This window comes from Tiliqua scincoides, chromosome 4, assembly GCF_035046505.1.
Source record: "Tiliqua scincoides isolate rTilSci1 chromosome 4, rTilSci1.hap2, whole genome shotgun sequence".
Taxonomy (NCBI): domain Eukaryota; kingdom Metazoa; phylum Chordata; class Lepidosauria; order Squamata; family Scincidae; genus Tiliqua; species Tiliqua scincoides.
Genome location: NC_089824.1, coordinates 29,965,352 through 29,984,434, shown reverse-complemented (window position 1 = coordinate 29,984,434; position 19,083 = coordinate 29,965,352). Strand labels below are relative to the sequence as shown.

Here is a 19,083-nt window from a genome sequence, read left to right as displayed (position 1 = left end):
ACAATTTGCTCCATTGTTCTTCACCGCTAGTTTTTGCTCAAGAAGATAAGTTTCATAGGAAGGAGAGAAAAGTTTCCCTTGATGAAGGGGATACTACCTATTATGGTGGATATTTTCTAGGACTGTAGTTCCTACACTCAAGAGAAATCCTAAAGACACTACAGGTGGGGCCTCCTTATCCACGAATTTGGGGCCCATCGATTGACTTACTGCGGATCCTGCCCTGTATCTGGAGGGCCTCACCAAACCTCCCAGATGCAACCAGAAATGTTTGACAAAAAACCAGAAGTACTCCTCAGAAGCCTCTAGGAGGCCTTCTGAGATGCACTGGGGCTGCATGTGACCTCTGTGCACCTCAGAACACCTCCAGATGCAACCAGAAGACATTTTTGGTTACTTCTGGATGTCCTCTAATGGACCCCTCCTGCAGATTTGATTATATGTGGGTTTTTATATCCATGGGGGGGGGGTGTCCTGGAACCAATACTGAGGGCCCACCTGTAATTTTTTAAGTATGCTAAGATTCCTGAATACTGTCTTCATCTAGTCAACCGCTCCTGGGGAAGAGCTTCACTTGTCAGAATCCTGGCCCATTCCACTAGAATGAGGACAGCCTAGTCTTTTGAAAGGGCCTGTTTTTTGCCAGATTCTCTTTCCAAACTTGGTCTAGAGAACTTGGTATAAGTTTATACCAAGTTTATACCACTTTAAACTAATTAGTTCCCCTGGCTCAAAACATGGGTATCTCTGACAGCATACCAAACTACTACTGAGCCCCAGCACCAACAGGAAGGTAACCAGTAGGTAATTTGCCTGTGGGACTGGAGGGTCCTGGTTCTCAAAGCAGCAGCTCTTCTGGGTATAGCAGCACCCCCTCAGCTCTCCACCACCCAATTGTCTCTGTTTCAGCAGTCTCCCAAAGTCTCCATTCAGTTCATCAGTCAGCCAGTCCTCTTTCCTCCAAGCCCCTTCCTTCTACTCTCTCAGAGCCCAATCCTGTGGTCGGCAGCACAGCTCCATGCCGCCAACCACAGTCGCAAACGTGCCATAAGGAATGTTCGCAGGGCTCACCACCGGGCTCCTGCCTGAGCTAACCCAGCGCCGGCTGGTGCTGGGCTAGTACCGGGTGGTCGCCCAGCTCCTGTGGCTCAGCAGTCTCCCGGACCACAAAGCTATGGAACGGGAGGCGGGGGTGTGAACGGGGGCATGGAGGAAGCATTCCGGGGAGGGGGGAGGCCGGCAGGGGCGGAGAGAGGGCGGGTGGGAGGCGTGCCGGGGAGGTGTGATGTGGGGAAGGGGTGGACGGGAGGCATGCCTGGGGGAGGGATGGGAGGGGGATTCATAGAGCTCGGAGACGGCTGTGCGGCCTACACAAGCACCTTTACCATTGCGGGGCTGCTCACATTATTCAGGGGAAGGGGACAACATCCCCTTCTCCGGAGGAACCTCCCGCAGTAGCACAGGAGGTGCAGGATTTGGCGGCAGCTCTCCTCAATGCCGCTGAGCCTGGGCACCTGGGCAGCTCAGGATTGGGCTGTCAGTCTCTCAAACCTCCTTCTTTCTACACCCACACCCTTTTTCTTCCTCCAGGTGCTACATTTATCCCTGAGGGCCCTGTTGCCTTCAAGTGGCTGCAGCTGTGCAGCACATGCACTGTAATCTAAGGCCCTGATTCCCAGACTTGTCAGAGCAAGGGGCCACTGTGGACATCACGCCCTATCTCCTCAAAGGATCTTGCGCATTTCCATTACAGTCTGAGATCTGGGTGGATTTCTTATACATAACCAATCTGATCCCTTTCCAGAAAGCCCTTCCAACAGGTAACTCTTTAATGAGCCATGCAATTGCCAGGACAATGTAGTAAAATTATATACTTTAGGGGCCTATTATTTGCACAGGGTGCCACACAGTTGTATGTTGGGCAATCATGTCCACAGTAGCTCTTGTATTACTGTTTTCAACGTGTTCAAACTTGCTTGGTGTGCTAGCAAGGCCATTAAGACATTATTTTTAACATTGTGCATTTTGCTCCCCTTCATTTGATTACAGCTTGCATTCACTCAGCTTGCATTAATGCAACTTCATATGTCAACAGAAATAAAGCACCCCTGGTGATACGTTATCACACCTTTCTTATAAAACTCAAAGGCAAAATATTTTCAAAGAAAAAAAGGAAGAAATAAGACAGTCCCCTACAATGTTCAAATTTTTATTTAAGGTCAGTTACTGAGAGTGTGGTCTTGTGTGGGCCATTCCTGCTGAGCAGTCCTAGTTCTCAATTGGAAGTCACTGCCACCCTTTTTCCTTGTTCCAGCCCAATCACGGCTGGCTATTTATTTATCCAAAATTCAAAATATGCTATTATGTGTATTGTCCTGCTGAAAATAATAGTTTCACATGAATAAAAAGGTAGGCTATAAAGTGCCAACTTCATCACCACATACCTCAGCAGGAGTAGAGCAGGAGGATACTAATCACAAGAATGTTGTCTAGAATTTCTAGAAAACCTTTCATATGGTAAACCTCCTTCCATGGCTTTACTTTGCTTTAATGAAGGGGATTCTGGACATATGGGCCCCTAGATTAATGACTTTTGGCAGGACTATAGCACAAGTTCCTAGAAACCCCTGGTAGCTCTAAGCTCAAGGAGGCAGTACTTATGGCTAGATTACTGTGCTTGGGTCAGGAGATGTTGGTTTAAGTGCAGGGACCCAGGTGCATGGCTACAGCTGCTGCAGATGTTCATTTTGGTGCACACAGCACACTGTCCATTCTAGTGTGAACCTAAATACAAAGGAGCTGCTTTTCTGCAATGGATTTTCTATATTTCAAAGGTTTTAGAGAGACTCTGGAGTGTGTTTGCTTTTCCATATTACTTTATCTAGCTGCCAATGCTGCATGGTCGGGTAGGCCTGGGCTCTGCATCAAGAAGCCTGATAGAGCTGGGCTCCAAAGACTATTCTGGCTGTCAGCACCCTCCCCCTGCCCTGTTTTGCCCCCCCTCCCGTTCTGCCTGCTGCCATTGTCCCCCTCCCCCTTTAGGAATGGGCCCAAAAGAAACTTTGTAACCCCTGATAAAATTCCTTTCAGAGGCCCTGCTCCCAGGAAAGTGTGGATAGGATTGGGCTGTCAGTCTCAAAAGGGTCACTTTGGGCAAATTGCTGTTGGTTAGCCAATAATTTGTATTTTAAATTGTCTTATTTTAAATTCTGTTTGTTTTGCAAACTACTTTATTTTCTAGGGAAAGTGTCCTAGAAATCTAGTAAATAAATCTAGTAAGTAATTAAATAATCCTCAGCCTGTAAAATATTATCATAACGAACTCACAGTGCACAGGGTAACAGAACACTGACCTAGATGGGCCATTGGACTGATCCAGCAGGGATTTCTTGTGTTGAGTTGTAGGCATGACTACTCAGAAGCAAGCCCCATTGAATTCAATTGGACTTACCCCTACATGTGTGTATAGGATTGCAGCCTTAGACCTGTAGGTTGCAGCCTAGATTGCAGCTGTAAAGATTGTAAAGCACTCTGCACGTTACCACTATAAATCTATATGCTCACTTGAGAATAAGCCCACTGAACTCAGTGAGTCTTACTTATGGATTAAGATGCATTAAATGGTATTAACAATAGCAGGCATCATTTCCTCTCCTCTTTTTCCAACCAACTGGGGGCCCAATCCTATCCAGTTTTCCAGTGCCGGGGTAGCTGTGCCGATGAGGCACGCACTGCATCTTGTGGTGGGGCAGCAGTCACAGAGGCCTCCTTAAGTATGGGAACATTTGTTCCCTTACCTTGGGGCTGCATTGCAGCTGCACCGGTGCTGGAAAATTGGATAGGATTGGGCCCTGGGATTGCTATTACTTCCTGACTGAGACACAATAGGAGTGGCTATGCCCAATGATTGCATTCCAATGCTGGGATAGTTAAATGCCTGCATTTCATGCAACTGCTAAAAGCACAAAAATCACTTGTTGGAAAGGGGTAAACTAAAGCAAGGGCTCCTCTTCTGGGGAGGAAGCTCTCACAAGTTGAGAGGAAGATGTAATGGCTGACAGGCAGCCCAATCCTGAGCTGCCCGGGGTGCCCAGGCTCGGCGGCACCAAGGAGGGCTGCCACCAAATCCAGCACCTCCCACGCTACCATGGGAGGCACCTCGGGAGAAGGGGACATTCGTCCCCTTCCCCTGAGTAAAGCAAGCAGCCCTGCAGTGGAGCTACTCACTTAGGTAAGGAAAAGGTGCTTGTGTAGGGCACGCAGCCCTACACGAGCACCCTGGATCCTGCAGAGCAGAGCTCCGCAGATCCTCCTCCCACTGCCCCCCCACCTCCCTCCACTGGCCTGCCCCCTCCCTGGAATGCCTCCTCCCGCCCCCATCCCCGCCTACCATTCTGCAGCTTGCTGGTCCTGGTCCCTACCAGCGCTGGGCTAGCACGGGCAGGAGCCCGGCGGTGAGTCCTGCAAACATGTGATTACCCGCAAAAGCACCTTACAGTACATTTGCGACTGTGCAAACTGTGCTCAGGATTGGGCTCTTAATATCTGGAGCACCTGTATAACTTAATTCACTACTTCTCTAGGGAGAATCAGTTGCCAAATGACCTCCCCAGCCAATAATTTTTTGGTATTTAACCCAGCTGAAGGCTAAAACAAGAATATGCAAACCAGGAAAGCAGCTTTGCATTTTTCCTCTAGTGCAATGAAACAATTCAATTTTAAGAGGATTTAAAATTCCAATTAGTGGCACTGGGCTCAGCTGGTGTAAACTGGCCCTGCAACAAGTCTGCAGTTTACCTTTCTCAAGCTAGATTGACTACACTGATTAATACCAGCTGCGGCTTCCACTCCTCCCCCCCCCCTGCATTTTGAAACAGCAGGGTATTGTTTTGGTAACATAACAAAAAAGAGACCCAGAGAAGACTACAGTTTGGATCAGAGCCCTAGCAATGGGTCTTTATAGTTGTATGCAACAGCCTCAGCCACTGTATATGTGGTGCAAGGAATGCATTATGCCAGTGTTTCTCAAATTGTGGGTCAGGACCCACTAGATGGGTTGCAAGCCAATTTCAGGTGGGTCCCCATTCATTTCAATATTTTATTTTTAATATATTAGACTTGATGCTCCCATGGTATGTGACTGCATTTGGGGAAATGTGACAGATCTGTACTTTTAACAGGCTACTATGTATTCTTTTAACAATGATAGTAAATGGGGCTTACTCCTGAGTGGGTAGGATTGCAGCCTAGGATTGTTAAAAGTTTTCCTACCTGATGTCACTTCCGGTCATGACATCATTTCTGGTAGGTCCTGACAGATTCTCATTCTAAAAAGTGGGTCCCAGTGCTAAAAGTTTGAGAACCAGCGCATTATGCAATTTTAGTAGGCCGGAAGGAATCCTGTTTGATAACTTTTCAGCTGGATGTAGAGGTAATCAATTAGGATTTTTCCAGAGGTGCAGAGCAAAATATGCAAAATATCCATAATGGTTGCTGTTTTGTTGCATGGCATCCAAATTCCTTCCCTCAAGGCAAAGAACTTCCCAGGATGTAGCTAGCAATAAGCCCTGTTCAGGTAAAACTGTAACTGTGGACTTCTACTGTGCCAGACTGTGTGGCTCTGCTCTCCCCAAAGGCAGCATATGCTACTTCTCTGTCTCTGCAGGGAGAGTGGAATAGGGTTATGAGCATGTCAGTGGTGTCAAGGTTGTGGCTTGTTGGTGAGTGCTGTAACCATGGCTCAGTGGCTTAGCTAATGATGGTGTAGACCAGTGCCAAGCTCAAAATGATGCCCCAGAAGTGATGTCATGCGTGAGTTTTTTAAAAAGTGAAAATGGGGAAAATCCACTTATTCTGATGCCCCAGGCTTCCCCCCCCCCCCATAGTAACACCTAATTGGTTTCCTGCTGTATCATAAAAACACCTAGTTGGCTCTTGGAACAATCCGTCTATTGGGCAGTTTTGAGTTAAGAAAATCCAGTTTTTGTTACAGAATGCAGTTTTTATTTTCTGGTTATTTGATTATAACTTGAGAGATATTTTGACATGGTTTGTTTCATCGCATTCTGCATTAAATTCCTCATTGAATGGTATATAATATGATGGTATTATTTTAAAATATCAAGGTTTTCACAATTTTGGCCACTAGTGTCAAGCTCAGGTGGTTGCCCTCCTAAAGCTTGTTGCCTGGTGCAACTGCTACACCCTGCACCTCCTTAGCTATGCCACTTGTATAGATTCAGTTACAGTTTTGTCTGAATTGGCTAGAGTGTAATTAGTTGGGCTGTTTTGATTAGTATGAATGGGCCTATTGTTATAGTTCTGCTCAAAACAAGGCCTGATGGGTGACCAGGGATTTAATTAAAAAGCTGAATGGCCCTTAATGGTGAAGCAACTCTCTTTATAGAACGTCATGCTCTTCAAAGTTTGGAGGCGACACAACTAGAAGCAGTTCAAGTCTGGCTTTAGAAAGAGACACGAAGATCAGATAAACAGTTTTAGCTAGGGTTGGTTGAAAGAGTTGTTCTTTCGCCAGCAGCGGAGTAAGGCATGCAAAATGGACTTGTGAGTGTCTCAAGCATCACTCAGTGGTTCCTGTGACATTATTAAATTTGATGCAACTCTCAAAGTGTCGCCCTTTTTTTACTGGCTGTGTTTTTGAGCTTTTAACAGGAACCTGAAATGCAGAAAGTAAGTGAAGCTCTTTCAGCTGCTTTATCTTCATGCTAGAAAAAGCATTGCCAGCCAGGTGGCTGGCAAAATAAAAAGGATAAGATGAATAAAAAAGGTCACAGCCTCAGACACCTTCTTTCCATGCCCTCATCACAGCATGTTACTGAGCCTGTGAACAGAAGACTTGTGCAGGGGACCAAGTAGAGATATCACTTTGGGGCTTTACCTTGAGAGCTTAGCTCAATTCTCTATTGAAGGGAAATAGCCAAAAAAGGATTCATTAACCATTTTTCTTCTGGCAGGACAGGTGGCGTGATGGGGAAAATCTGTGTGTTTTGTATTTTTGCTAGTTCTACAGCAATAAAAGGCACAGGAGCACTGCTAGAAAACAGTTGGCAACATGGTTTGACTAACTTCTCCAACACATATATTGTAGCACAGTACAATAAGTGGGCTGACATGGACAGAAATTCTCCCCTCTCCCCCCAACCCACGATTATTTCCAGTCTCTCTAATATAAGCCGTTCATGTAGTCTCATCCCTGCACTAGTCCCTTTTTAGGGTTGCTGCACAACAGGCAGTAATTTTCCTGTCCATGTGTGAACTGATCTGATGCTGGAGCTACATCTCCATGCTGTGAAAACATTTGCCTGATGAGTTTTTGCTGGTTGTGCAGCTGTGAAAGAAACAGAGACCCTGAAAATAAAAAGTGAAAATGCTACCTGTTATTTTTATGAACTGGTAAGGTAGTATGCTGCAAATGCTGGTTTCCTGTACACATGTGATGGATGAATATGCCTAAATTCTAACCATTTCCAGACAAGCTAGAAAATGAAACATATTGGTATTGATAATAGTAATGGCAAAACCCAAAGGCCTCCCCTGTCCATAATTTTTTTCTAAATATTGATGAGGGTACATGTCTCCACCAGTCGTGGAACAGTAGGAAATTTGTGAATCCAGATTTAGTGAATGTTAATCTGTGAGAAGATTTGGAATTTTCAAATTTAAAAATGGTATGCCTACCATGCCTCTCTGGTATAGTCATGTTGTGCTCCTTTCAAGTTCTCATTAGGATAGTAGGTAGAAAAAATGCCAGGTTTCTCAAGACAGACATAGAAACAGTGGCATTTGTCTACATATGGGCTGTCATGTGTTCAGCTTAACCAGGTAGGCAGCCTGATCACAGGCTGCCACTTGAGTTGGTACGGCACAAGTAGCAGCATCTTATCCAGAGAAAATGGAGTCGCTGCTTGGTATCTTTGCAGAAACAACAGGTGATTCAAGATGGTGAGCAGAGCCGCACACAACTGAAAATGGCATTGACTAGAAGACAAATGAAGAACAACTATCCAAAATCCAGGCCTAACTCTATAGAGGCAGAGCAGGTGTTGACCTGACTCTCAGCGACATTCCAGGTGCTGCCCCTGAAGTTTCAACTTCAATTTTAAAAAAACAAAACTTTTAATTTAGCAAGGTATTAGGAGAAACCTGCAGGCTTTGGCCAATTACTTAATAAGAAATAAAACTGTTCCCAACATCCTTTGTTCTGCCCAGTGAGTGGAAAAGCCCGACGATGACTGCTGAACACTTGGAACTTATTTTTAAGTTTGATTTTATTTATTTTATTTATTTTAAAAAAAATTCCTGCCTTTCCTCTGCTGGAACAGATGCCCAATGTTAATTTTATTAACATTGTGAAATAATTTAAGTTTAAACCTATTAAACTGCTCTTATTTAGATGTTTCATATTTGCTTTCCCAGCTACCAATTTACTCACTGCAGAATTTCTGGCTGCCAAGTCACAAACAAACCTAACTGGGAGGGATTATTTTTTTTCTGTTCCAAATATGGCAATTAGTTAGTCTGTAGCAAGGAGCAAAATCATTTTATGGGGTGATCCCTTGGGAAATTTTGTATGCCCTTCAGCAGCTTTTCTCCAGCATTTTCTTAAGTGGGGATGTCAGTTCTGTCATTCTCTAGAAATGTTTTCCACCCTTTTGAGCAATAAGGCACACTCTTCGTCTCACAGTCAAAGAATCCTACCTACACTGATGGCCTGCTGTATCATTGGCTTTGGCTAAGACTAAAGTATAATTTCAGGGATGGTTTGCATGTGCATTTTTTAAAAATTGTCAGTATTTTTGTTCTAGAGCGCAGGCATCACTGGAATTTAAATGTGTTTCTGATGGAAAAGCATTTATTAGGAGTTATTAGATAGAGAGTAAGCAATCTGAGACACATTCCAGATGCAACTATTCTTGTTACCCTCTTCTGCACTTCCACAGGTATTGTTGTAAATAATGGAATAATTGAGGAAATGGTGTCAGCAGTGGGGCCAAGGGGGAGCCAGGAGTACGTTCAACAAGGTTATAGAATAAAGCAAAATTAAGATGGTGTTAAAACTGGGTTTTGTATTCATTCCTGAACTCTCGGGAAGAACCCAATTGAAAGAGTGAAGCTCACAATTGGATTTTCTCTCCTTCCTCATTTTTAAACTGTGATATGCCAGTTCGGGGTTTCATTTCAATGCTGTAGAAGGCCCTTGATACAGATGTGATTTGCGCTTTGTCAGGCTGGTGCAGAAGGGTGTAGAAAACCTTCTGCATTTCAAATGGATGTTGCTGAAAGTGCAAAATAACCATCTGCTCAAAGCCAGTTGAGCTTTCTCCCTCTAGCCTGCTCCTTCTTTTTCAAACAGATTACATAATAGTGATTGTATAGAACCAGGAAGGCAAATATTAACTGATGAAACAAAATACAATTGCATTCTGACCTGGTTTAACTCATCTGTGTGGAGCTCTGTACAGTCTGCTGATCTACTCAGTATCTGTTGATATTGTAGTCTATACTTCTAGCATTGTCATCGATACTTCTCTCCTGACTCTTCCAGGTTTTTTTCTGTTTCCTGGAAACCTAATGCTTCTCCTCTTCTGGAATATGTGCTAGGTGTCCAGGCTGAGGGTGGACAAATACGTGGGAGGGAGGTGGCAGGAGACAGACAAACAAAAAGCCAGAGTTCTAAAGGTGTGTCAGGAAGACCAGTAGTGTTGGGAAAACCCAGTGTGGCTTGACTCAAGTTGCCGAGTCACTGCCCCCCAATTCAACTCAAAAAAGAGTCATAAGGGGCACTTTCCAAGTCACCCTTGGACTCTAATGGACTCAAGTCAAGTCACCCCCCCCCTTAAAAAGCCAGCTGCAGAAAAAATGGGACTGCTGCCAGACTGTGTGTGTGTCAGAGTTCTCTTTGAGCACTCCCTTGCTGCCTCCTTCCATCTGTAAACAGGGTGGGAGGAGAGAGAACAGGGACAGAAGTGGTAAGAGGAAGGAGGGTCACAAGCAGCAGCTGGGAGGCTTACCAGGACAACCTGATCCTTGGCAACCCTATTCACAAGTAGTCCCAATGTAGCCAGTCATTCAGTGAGGGTTGCTCCTCCTCCTGCCGTCCCTCAGTCAATGGAAATATGAGAATGCTCACCCTTTGTCCAATGATCATCCATTCCTTCCTTCCTATCAGAGATAGGAAGTGGTGGTGGTCCAGTCCCTCCTCCCCGCTCCTGTTCGCATTAACCCTTTCCTGCCTCCCGGTTGGAACTCCCTGCTGCTTGCTATCAGAATGCTGGCCCATGAGGTTTTCCAAGTGGTGAAAACAGTAAACAGGCACCCCCAGACACAGACAGACTTCAGTTAGCATGCATGGGGACGAGTGCTGAATCAGGGGTGCCCTGACTAAAGTCTTTTTCAGTCCTCCACACACACAACTCACAAGTCTCTGAGTCACCAAAAAATGCGCATTTTCATGACTTGAGTCCCTGACTCAAGTTTCCAACACTGAAGACCAGCTTGCCTCTCCCGCAGTGTGGCTTAGCTGAGGTAAACATACAGGTCTGTAAGACTTTGTATCTCTCAACAGGAGCAGACTGACCCTCCAGTATTACCTTAGTTATTCCATTTTCATCTCATCCTTCCATCAAAGAGCTCAGGGTGTTGGATACAGTGTCCATCTTTTATCTCCACAAAGATCCTATGAGGTATATTAGGCTGAGAGAGCACAATGGGCTCTGGGTCACCCTGTGAGCCTGAACAGGGATGTGAACCAGAGTCTCTGGGAACTGAGTCCATCTCTCTAACAACTGGCTACCAGCAGACGTCCTAGGCTAGGAGGACTCTGGGCAGTATGTTAAACTTTAGGCTGCACTGTCTGTGGTGTCTCCTTTGGACAGAAGTCCTTCGATGATGCAGGGAGCCAAGGCCTTACTGGGTTTCTTTGCCTGCAGCAGGCAAGCTGACTAGACTCCAGCAGTTGCAATACTTCTGAGTTTCTATCGTAGTTCAACTTTGGCTTGTTTTTGTTCTGTCTTTGTTTTGCAAACCAGTCATGTTCTTCTGCCTCAGCTCTAACTACTAAGTTGGGAAGCAGAGTTCTTGGATTCTTGTGAAATAACATTTCAGCAGAGTTGCACCAAAGGCATGGAATTTCTCCCCTGAAACTGATATGGATTTGCCCCTGAATTATGGACCACTGTGATAAAACAAGTCCATCATCCTTATCTGCAGATTCAGGACCCACAGATTTAACACACTGCAGATTCCAAAACTGTGGTGGAGGGCAGGACCTGAGCTCCCAGGCGCCTCTTTTTGAAAACTCCACTTTTTTCGCTGGAGCCAAAAGCGGTGATCATGGTCTCTGGATGCTTGCCAGCTGCACCCCCTTAGCTTTGGGGGGAGGGGCAACTGAGAGGGTGGCAGAGCAAGAGAGTGAACAGCCAGAGACCACAATCACCACTTTCAGCTCCAGCAAAAAAAGTGGCATTTTAAAATGTTGCTTCTTCTTTACTGGAGCTGCAAGCGTCGATTGCTGTCTCTGGCCGCTCACTGGCTACCTTCCTTGCTCCTGGGGGGGGGGGACTGAGAGAGTGGCAGCTCAAGTGGCAGCTCGCAAGCAGCCACAGATGTTTATTGACATTTTTCCCCAGGGATGGGGGCAGCAATTATGGAGGGGGTGTGGTGGAGGGTGGCCGCTTGGCTGCCTCCAGGCAGCTTATAGCCTGGGGCAATTTTCCCTCTGCCCCCTTTAGCTACGCCACTGCCCTGTCAAAATTATGGGTGACTCATATTGTCTTCGCCAGAATACATGAATATTGCAATACGTGTCCACTTCATACGATACCTCTGACTTTCTTTCATCTCTGGTATTTTTGCCATGTCTCATGCTTTTAAAAAAATTATGCTTAAAAATTAAAAATTAAAATTAATTTTTTTTTATTATATATGCGCATGTTCATCTGTGGCCCTATTTATGCCTCTCCTTTTTACACTTTTTCAGAACCTTCATATTTTTTATATTCTTTGATGCATGTATTTTTACAATTCTTGAGATTCTTATCCATTTCACCCAGAGAAATCTGGGCCTGATGAAGGTGGAAATTTGTAAATACTGTCATTTGTCTGGAATGCTCCTTTGTGTCCTTTAAAAGAAAACCACATAATTATAAACAAATATGTGAACCCTGTTGAATAATGATTATATTCAAATTTATGCAAGAAAATATAAAGGCCTTGCATTTTTCTTGCATATGCAGAGGACATGTTCAAGGTGGAGATGACACTGTAGCTGCAACAGGGTCCCTTGAAGCTTTGTTGCCTAAGACCTGATGTCACAACTTGCAATCCTTCTTTAGGAGTTTGGAATTCCTATTTCATAGAATGGCATTTTGTTGGTTTCTGGTCTTTTTGGCATCATTCAGGACTAAACTGATACAATGTGCTGCCAGCTGCACAGCCAATGCAGCTTTTTGAGCCATCAAAGAAACAAGTTGCGTTTTGGATTTATAGATGCATCTGAGAAATTATGCCTTATTATGTTGATTCACAACTGCTCCATTCTGTATTCTAATAAAATAGGATGTTCCATTCATATGTTTTAAATGGGTGACAAGCCAGTTACAGCTGATGTGAGCTGCATTCTAATATACATTTGTATATACATTGATGTGAGCTGCATTCTAACATACATTTGGTGGGCCGCTGTGAGATACAGGAAGCTGGACTAATAAAAAATAATAATAATAAACAGGTATTTATATGGGCCTATGGCCTGATCCAGTGGGGCTGTTCTTATGTTCATGCCCTAATCAGAGAGAAAGACTTCCAGAACAGAGAATGAGACTTTGATGTAGGCTTAAATCCCTGTACTTAAAGTCATAAATTAAGCATTGGTTAAGAAATGTCATCTCCCTTAAGGTAAAAAATTTTTTTAAAAGTTGTTAAATAAATTAAAAATCACCATTGTACATACACCAGTGTTCTGACATCTGTGTTTGCTCCCTATTGTCTTCCAGGGACAATTACGTTGCTGTGAACTCCTAAACGGCTTACCACCTAATCCTAACCAACTTTCCAGCACTGATACAGCCACAATGCAGCCCAGAGGCCTCCGTGATTGCTCCCCCACCACAAAATGCAGCATGCACCCCATTAGCACAGCTGCATCGGTACTGGAAAGTTGGTTTAGACAGTGGCAGTCCTGAACCAGTGCTTGAGATCAGTGATGGACTCAATGTGGGCTAGCAAGCTGTAACTTTATTATTATTATTATTTTATTAACAGTATTTATATACCACTTTTCAACAGAAAGTTCACAAAGCAGTTTACAGAGAGAAACAAACAAACAACTAATGGCTCCCTGTCCCAAAAGGGCTCACAATCTAAAAGGATGCAAAAGAGTAGTTAATTAGTAGTGCTTTTTGGTCATTAGAAAAACTGGTGGGGTTCTGTGTACAGCCTGTTTTGAATGAGGTTACCCTCCTCCTGCAGGATCGGATCTGAAACCTGAACACATTTTTGGCCTCTCCTTTGCTTTTGGAGGGTAATGGCAATATTCAAGAAAGCTTTCATACAGTTTCAACTGAGGCACCAGCAATATCTTTTTTTCCTGAACAAATGTGTAATGGTCACATTCAGGCTGTACTAGTGCCGTACTGTTCTTTGTGGAGCCATTATATTTCAAGGACTACCTTCTTCCACATGAACCTTCCCACCCACCAAGTCATCAGTGGAGGCCTTACTCCATTCCTGCCTTCATTGGAGGTGCCATTGGCGGGAATGTGGAATGGAACCTTTTTGGTTGCAGCACCACAGCTTAGAACTCCTTTCCATAGATCACCCCATTGGGACTGTCCTTACTGCCATTTTGACAAATCAGGTGCTTCTTTATTGTAAGTTACTTTGTTTTTGTTGTTCAAATCTTGTATAATTTTTAATATACCTTTTAATTAAAGTGTTATTGTTGTTCCTTTATTTCAGCAGGCACTAAACACCAGATCTGGTACCAGAAAAAAAGCCTTTCTGTTCCATGCTGCTGCTTATCTTTCCAGCCAATCTTGTCAGAAAGTTGCACCAGGCAGCTGCTCCCACTGTCCAGTACCAGTAGGCTCTGTGCCCCAATTTCAGAGTGCAAGTAGCTGCCCGACAACTTTATAACAAGATCGACTGTAAAGATAAGAGAACATGAGAACATAAGAACAGCCCCACTGGATCAGGCCATAGGCCCATCTAGTCCAGCTTCCTGTATCTCACAGCAGCCCACCAAATGCCCCAGGGAGCACACCAGATAACAAGAGACCTCATCCTGGTGCTCTCCCTTGCATCTGGCATTCTGACATAGTCCATTTCTAAAATCAGGAGGTTGCACATGCACATCATGGCTTGTAACCCATAATGGATTTTTCCTCCAGAAACTTGTCTAATCCCTTGTTTAAAAGGCGTCCCTTGTTTAAAAGGCGTCCAGGCCAGACACCATCACCACATCCTGCAGCAAGGAGTTCCACAGACCAACCACATGCTGAGTAAAGAAATATTTTCTTTTGTCTGTTTTAACTCTCCCAACACTCAATTTTAGCAGATGTCCCCTGGTTCTGGTGTTATGTGAGAGTGTAAAGAGCATCTCCCTATCCACTCTGTCCATCCCCTGCATAATTTTGTATGTCTCAATCATGTCCCCCCTAAGGCGCCTCTTTTCTAGGCTGAAGAGGCCATAGCCTTTCCTCATAAGAAAGGTGCCCCAGCCCAGTAATCATCTTAGTCACTCTCTTTTGCACCTTTTCCATTTCCACTATGTCTTTTTTGAGATGCGGCGACCAGAACTGGACACAATACTCCAGGTGTGGCCTTACCATCGATTTGCATGGTCAGTGTATACAGTATACAGGAGATGAAGTTGAAACTTCAAGCAACATGTTTTGGTGGGGGGAGAGAAGGTCCTGGAGAGTGATCCTTAGAACCAGAATGGTAGTAACTACCCCTAGTTTCTTCTACGAAGTGTTGGTTTGGTGGGTATGTTAACGTCGCCATCAGGTTTGTTCAGCAAGAGCCTTCATTCTTAATAGCTGCCCGAGTTATGAATCTACTTCCTATTGGGGACTGGCCAAAGTTCAGCTTGTTCAGATACATAGTTGACCAGTTTGTTTTGGCTGAACTGAATCAGGAAAAGGGGAGAAAACTTCATGGCATCAATTCATATTTTCTTGGGCAAATTTTTGCTATATTTTCCCACCTGGCACCTTCAGAATAGAACAGGTGATAAACATAAATAAATGTAACTAACAAAATGCAATACCACTCATATGATGATTTCCTTCCCTTTTCAGCAACCTTGACACAGAAGAGCTGTTCGGTAAGTACATTTTTTTAGAATGAAACTACCAGACTTATGACTTTTGAGGGGTAACACACTTGACAAAGAAGTTGCATTTTATGAATTAGCTCATGATTATACAATAGCCAAGAACTCCAAGGGCAGATGTTTATGATCAATAAACTGTTTCTGCTAATATGACGTATGACAAGATAATTTTGCAGTTGTATGTACCTCAAGTCTATTTTTTAAGCACAAGCTTTTTAAAAAAAATATTTTTATTATTTTCATTTTATTTTAAATTTTTATTTTTATTTTTATTTTATTATTTATTTAATAATAAAAATATTTTTATTGGAGGTCAGAGTTTATGTATCTTACATAGAAGAGAGTATTTTGACTATGAAAGCTTTTACTACTTCTGGAAACTATTGACATAAAAGCAGAGTTTGCTAGTGTTCTCTCTTCTGTATAATTGTAGTATTAAAGTACTGCAGCTGGGCTGCTCCCACACTAACAGCAGAATGCTATGCATATTTATTCAGAAGTAAGTCTCATTGTTTAATGGGACTTACTCCCTTGTAAGTATGTTTAGGATTGTGCTCTAAGGCTACAATCCAAGACACACTTACCTGGGAGTAAATTCCATTGAACAAAATGAGACTTACTTCAGAGTAAACATATGCAGAATTGTCCTGCAAATCCTCTCTCTCTGAAATTGCCATCCCTTGTCCATTCTCTGGGATGAGAGGATCTTAAAAGCCCAATTATATCATGTGTATTAATAACTCAAAAGATAGAATTTGGAATCTAAATCTTCAGGAATGTGTTTCATATTATTTTGCACTTCTGAACTCTGGAATTTCTCAGCCTAATACAGTATTCTGCAAACAGCTACTTCTGGAATGCTCTCAGTCTTCTATATTTAATTTTCCCCTCTTCCTAATAAAAATGCACCATCTCCTTTTTAAAATGACTGCTTAAATATCCTTCCACTTTTACTCAGTGTATGAGGCAAATAGTTTAATTCAGCCTTGAAGTGCTTATGTTGCCATCTTCAACTCATTCTCCCATCTGGATAATTTAATGACTCCATGGATTCTCTGCCAAGCTGTTTTCTTTTCATCTTCAAGAGTGAGATTCCACACTGTTGCTGCTTATGCAGAGTTCATATGCTTATTAGCCTCCGTTCTAAATCTTGCTTTGATATTTGATGGAAGGGCATGAGTAACAAAGCATCATGCTCAGTAGTTTGGATTCCTTTCAAGGTGCCTAAATATCCATTGATTGTAGTAATTTTCTTCCATGCTTCCCAAATTATTAAATAGCATGCGTGTAATCTATTTATGTAAAACAGTTTATATTTGACCATTTGTTTCCACCCTGTCTGGATTCACACAACTTTTGTGTCCTTGCTTTTGCTGTTGCAATGGAGAGGACTCTTCATGGACCTGAAGAGATTGCCCGAAGATTCTTGTGCAGTAGTGTAACCAGGGGGCTGTGGCATGGTAAGTACAGCTGCTGCCACAACCCCCCATGGAAGTGGCTCCTCCCAGTTGCTATGGGAGCCATTTGGGGCAGCAACGGCAATGCGCAAGTGCTCTGCATGCTGCTATTGCTGTATCAAATGGTTCCAATGGTGACTGGGAGAAGCTGCTTATATGGGGAGTTGCAGCATCTTCTGTCCTTATACCCTCCCTCCGGCTACACTATAGATCTTGTGAAACTCGGATTCCACCAGCCATGTTCTAAAAGCTAGATTTTTTTAAACTTTAAATTTAAAAAAAAAAGCTGCAGCCTTTTAGGTTGTCACATAGATTACCTCCTTGCATTGTTCCTTCTTTTTTTACAATTGGAGAAATTGTGAGTTCATCTTCTGTGTAACTTTGATTTTCTGTTAACTTGAGACCAAACTACCATGGAAGTTGGCATCCTTCAGTCTCAGAAGACTATGGTATCGCGCTCTGAATGGTGGTTCTGGAACAGAGTGTCCTCTCCAGTGCGCGAAGCCTGGGTAAAGTAGGTATGGAGGATAGGCTGTTACCCATGCAGCAAATCCCCCCTCTCCACGTTGCTGAAATGGTCCAATGGAAAGGCAGAGGCCACTATGGTTGGTTCCAGCGGCATCGCAGGAGTTGCCAGAACGTGACTGTGTTCAGCCATGAACTGCCTCAGGGACTCCTGCTCCTGATTTTGCCTCGAGGTTGACTCCTGAAGCCTTTTCCATAACTGGATGGAGCCACAAGGCAGTGGAGGTTTGGGATCAGAGTTTTCCTTCTCTCAGATGAGCTGCCTTCCCAGGCTATCCAGTCCCATCTACCCGGTATAAACTACCATAGATACTCAGGTATAGAACTTGAAATTTTTGCCAAGTAATCAAGCTCCAATTATCACTTTGCCTTATCTCCTGGTTAATCAGAGGGCAGAGCCTTTCAGCTCTGAACAGTTTCCTCTCTCTGTTCAGAAAGGAACCTCATTAGTTACTATAGTAGTTTTCCTGGGACATTCCAGCCAAAGTTAACCTTTTATTCTCCTTTCTTCTGCTACAGCCTGGTTCTGCTTTGCAAATGCTTGCAAAGCAGGTCTGTTCTTTGAAACAACAGGATGGGATCCTCCATCCCAGTCTACAATTCAGTGCACCATTACTTAAGAATAACACCCATGGAAAGCAGTGGGTCTACTTCTGAGTAAAAAGGGTTGCAAATATCTCATCTCTCTGCTGTAAATTGAATTGCACAGTTATGTGTTATGGGTTGTATGTAGAGCTTCTGGCTTAACACACCAGGCACCTTAAAGGTGGAATTGATTCATGTTTCACCTGCAGTGGTTCCCAACCTTTTTCATTTGCTTATCCCTTGGCAGCCCATTTCCATAAATTGTACTCTTCATATTAGCAAAATATTTGTAATTAATAATACAAGCCCTCATCTCCTCCATAAGAAAGCCCAAACTTTGTGCATTCATCACATTTTCTCTTTTTATCTGTTTGAAGAACAGAAGGCTCTGCCTTTGCACTGTTTTGTACCAGAAGTGTGCTGAGAAATTTTGGGGGATTGATCACTTTCCATATTATGTTTCAGCTTTTTTACTGTACTGGTTTTCAATCACTGGTTCACAGATGAATTGATGACAAAAAACTAGCTATTGGTGGGGCTTTCACAGCCAACTAGCTATCTCCCTTCCTGCCTTGCAAGGCATTCTGGAGCACGGCCTGCCTTTTTCTGCCATTATTCCATTCTTTTTCAAGTACCCCTAAAGGTCCTGTTGAGTGTCCCTGGGAGTACATGAATACCAGGTTGGGAACCACTGATTTACTGGTATGTAGTTTACAGTGCACTTACTCTGATAGTGTTTACAAAAAGGTGGTGAAGACCAGAATTTAAAAAGAATAAAAATGTATCTTATGATCTTTTACTATGTTTTTAATTAGACTACAGTTCTTAGGTAACAATTAGTGGTAGGTTATTTTTCAGGATCTGGCCTGGGGTAAAATCAGACAAAACTATAGTCAGACACACACACACCCCAAGTTTAACCCCCGACTTATCCGAGGATCATAGAAAATTCCATGATTGTTGGCTCAAAACATGCCCTTGACTTATCTGTGGGGTCGACTTATAGACAAGTATCTGTGGTAAGTATGATGTGGGAGATCTGACTCTGTCACTTAATGGCTCAATTTTTTTTTTTAAGCAGTAGTGACTGCCCTGTCCTCCTTGCCCTGCAGCACTGGGAAAGGGAAGATTAACCCTTCTGTCCATTTCCCTGATTGAACA

The 19,083-nt window shown here is 43.5% G+C and overlaps 1 protein-coding gene across 1 annotated transcript in view; it reads left to right on the top strand.

Annotated features, from left to right (window-relative positions):
* NECAB1 (N-terminal EF-hand calcium binding protein 1) overlaps positions 1–19,083 on the top strand; it is a 59,075-nt gene that overhangs the window by 13,327 nt on the left and 26,665 nt on the right. The window contains exon 4 of the mRNA XM_066624399.1: positions 15,321–15,346. Coding sequence (XP_066480496.1) covers positions 15,321–15,346 — 26 coding nt within the window. The remainder of the gene's footprint in view (positions 1–15,320; positions 15,347–19,083) is intronic.